The sequence below is a fragment of the Penaeus monodon genome, chromosome 33 (genome assembly GCF_015228065.2).
Source record: "Penaeus monodon isolate SGIC_2016 chromosome 33, NSTDA_Pmon_1, whole genome shotgun sequence".
Taxonomy (NCBI): Eukaryota; Metazoa; Arthropoda; class Malacostraca; order Decapoda; family Penaeidae; genus Penaeus; species Penaeus monodon.
This window is the reverse complement of record NC_051418.1, coordinates 18,120,127-18,120,504: the sequence shown is the minus strand read 5'-3', so window position 1 is coordinate 18,120,504 and position 378 is coordinate 18,120,127. Positions and strand designations below refer to the sequence as shown.

At 35.2% G+C, this 378-nt stretch overlaps 1 protein-coding gene across 1 annotated transcript in view; it reads left to right on the top strand.

Annotated features, from left to right (window-relative positions):
* The window catches only part of LOC119594120 (sacsin-like), a gene marked incomplete at its 5' end in the record, with an annotated part of 21,024 nt that overhangs the window by 6,637 nt on the left and 14,009 nt on the right, over positions 1 to 378 (top strand). Inside the window, 1 exon segment of the mRNA XM_037943182.1 lies at positions 27 to 186. Within this exon segment, the coding sequence (XP_037799110.1) occupies positions 27 to 186 (160 nt within the window).

Below are 378 nucleotides of genomic sequence, written 5' to 3'. Positions count from 1 at the left end.
TGTGTGTCATTTGTATTATTTTCCAGGTATTGAGATCCATGATAACACCACAGGTAGCTGTGACTGACATATCACTTAGTTTCCAAGAACCAGTTATTGTGGATGCTGTTAGGAAGTGTCTTACACTACTGAATGCCCCTCTTGTCTCAGTAAACCAAAGTATTCTGAAATCACTATCATCTATCGGTAAGTTGCATCATCAGTGGCACTGATTTTTCTCCAATCGAATATAATTAGTCAAACGCCTTCTTGACTTGTCTTGAAAGCTGCTAAAAGATTTTAGTAATGAGAGTATCATCTTTATTATACTTCTGATAACTAACGTTTTGATGTTAATTTTCAAAAACGGGAGTACATTTTTAATGTTAACAGGCAACA